This window comes from Montipora foliosa, chromosome 6, assembly GCF_036669935.1.
Source record: "Montipora foliosa isolate CH-2021 chromosome 6, ASM3666993v2, whole genome shotgun sequence".
Lineage (NCBI taxonomy): Eukaryota > Metazoa > Cnidaria > Anthozoa > Scleractinia > Acroporidae > Montipora > Montipora foliosa.
Window position 1 is genome coordinate 69,362,211 of NC_090874.1, and position 2,500 is coordinate 69,364,710.

At 39.9% G+C, this 2,500-nt stretch overlaps 1 protein-coding gene across 4 annotated transcripts in view; it reads left to right on the plus strand.

Annotated features, from left to right (window-relative positions):
* Positions 1 to 2,500, plus strand: part of LOC138008300 (phosphatidylinositol 4-phosphate 5-kinase type-1 alpha-like) — a 56,134-nt gene that overhangs the window by 11,894 nt on the left and 41,740 nt on the right. For all 4 annotated transcript variants that reach the window (XM_068855594.1, XM_068855595.1, XM_068855593.1 and 1 more), the window contains one exon: positions 1 to 14. This exon is cut by the window's left edge and continues 66 nt beyond it. In XM_068855594.1, the coding sequence (XP_068711695.1) occupies positions 1 to 14 (14 nt within the window). The remainder of the gene's footprint in view (positions 15 to 2,500) is intronic.

Sequence of the window (2,500 nt, forward strand, 5' to 3'; positions counted from 1 at the left end):
GTTTCATTTCCAAGGTATTATATTTTCATGAAATGCAATAACATTTGTAAGTGTGGTCAATGGCACTGAATTTTTGTAGTGTAGTTGGTAACACTGTAGTCGGTGACCAATGATTGGTCACTTTAAAATAGTGACTCATTCAGGAATTACGAATTTCTCTATGCCCTTGGGGTCTCTTTGACTTCTCAAGAAGAATTGAAGAAAACCTTTTCAACGACAGACGCCATTTTGCACACAGTGTCATGTGAAAGGTACATACAGTACTAGCCTGCGTAGCAAGCGTTCCTTTTCGACAAAAAGAGCTTCGAAACGATTTTCCGCAAACTGGCCGCGCGCAAGTTGGGGCAAGAGACTGATGGAACGCTTGCAAGAAGACCCCCTATTTTTGAAAAACGCTCACCTTTTTATGGTTGACTTGACACACGCTGATTGACGTCTTATTAATAACAAATTAGCCAATAAAAGATAACCATGTTAACACATGTTGGCTTCCGACAAAACAAACCAAGGCACCGAGGAAACACCGAGTGATCGACGCACTGCAGAATTTGCCAGTGTGATTTTAAATGTTAAATTTGTAACGGCAGCTTCTAAGCCGGGTACGACTGGTTATGTTTCTTCTGAGCATTTGTTTAAACCATTGAAAAGAAACTTACGGGCAAATTCTAGCTGATATTTGCAGAGCGGTTGGAATAGAAGTTATCGAAAACAACAGCCAATTTTCAGAACTTGTAAGCAATCCGTGCGCTCGTAAAATACGAAATTTAGAAACATATACTGTAAACTCGTACAGAGTTCGATGGGTAGTAAGTAAGGCCATTAAATGCAAATCTCCAGCAAAGCTGACCATGAAACCATTCAAATAGGTTTAAGTTTAGGGTTAGGGTTAGGCTAACCCTAACCGTAATCTTAAGTCAGTGCGACTTGCTGGCTATTTTGTTGGTGCAGAGTGGTTGACGAAATGGATCGTACTAAATCTCCTGGAAATTACAGGCAAACCTCCTCGCTAGTTTGATAATCCACAGTACGTTTTTGTCAAATCGTCACGAAATCGTAGATGAAATAGCAAGTAAAAGTGCTTTAAAAAATCGAGTAACTTTACAAAGGAGCCGCGTTCTTCTCACAATAATTAAGAGAAGATTTAACAGGCTGCGTAGTTGTCTGCATCTTGTCTCAATCCATGATATAGGACTCAAATCAAGGTACGCAGAGAATTTGACGAATTTCCTTGATCCTGAAACATGTGGATTCTGATAGTTCGCAGGCATTTTATTAATTCATCCTGCGTAAATAAAGTATCTTTTGCAAGCGAGCGAAAAGCTCACTTCAGTTCAGTCCAAACTTTTCGTTGACAATAAGCGCTGCCAAAGTTTTGTTAAATAACGATCGAATCTTTTGCTTTTAATGAATTACGGAAACGCCATAGTGGCTTCAGCTGACACGTAAATAATATTGAATTTCCCTTGATGGATATTGTCCAAGCAGTCCAGATTTTCATGTAAATTATAGGCTGTCATTCGCATAGAATTCACCTCAACCACTTACTTGATTGCTTATTATGCTTTGAAAATGGAGAAATCACGATGATACTCGAGAAGCCGGTTCTTCGTTTTAAGTTCTTTTATTTCACACTCCGCACATCATGACAAACATCTGAAAAATTAAGCTTTTTCCGAATCCTATAGGCAAAACGGCCATTACATCTATACAGTTAAAGAGATGGCGCATTGACAGTTCTTTTTTCGTTTTCAATGTAAAACCTGAGACCCGAGTGGCTTAGCTTCGACACATGATTCGAAACCTTCCACATCTTCCACCATTGCCTTTGTCACGCTAGAACTTGGGAGAAATATTTTGCTCCAGAATTTGTCACCTGTCAATCATTGTGACTGTGCCGCACCAATCAGAAGCCCCCGTTCGTGGGCGAACGGGTTTTTCAAAAATAGGGGGTCTTCTTGCAAGCGTTCCCTCAGTCTCTTGCCCCAACTTTCGCGCGGCCAGTTTGCAGAAAATCGGTTCGAAGCTCTACTGTCGAACAGGAACGCTTGCTACACAGGCTAGGTACATCCATGTACAGGTACATGTACAGGAATTTACTTCTGCATGATAATGTGAGTTGTTGACAGATGTAACACAGGATTGTTTTTCAAACACTGATAAACACCTTCTACAGATTTTCATACTCCATCCAGACAGTAACGTTTCAAACATGTTTCAAACAATTTTGAACACGTTTTAAACATAAATGCCCTTGAAATGCTGACTAGTTAGTTAAGCATCCTTTTCATCTGGACGGTAATTTCATATGTTCCTAAACGGTATCGTAGATCTCATGTGACACAGACTTCAAGAAGCAGTTCATGTTTCAAAATTCCGTGCATCGTGCTAATAGGATGTTTGATCAAATCCAATCGAAAGACCGATATTTTTTATCTATCGGAAGTCCCGATACCACTCATTCCGATGATCAGTGTTTAATTTTCCGACTTCATCGGAAAAG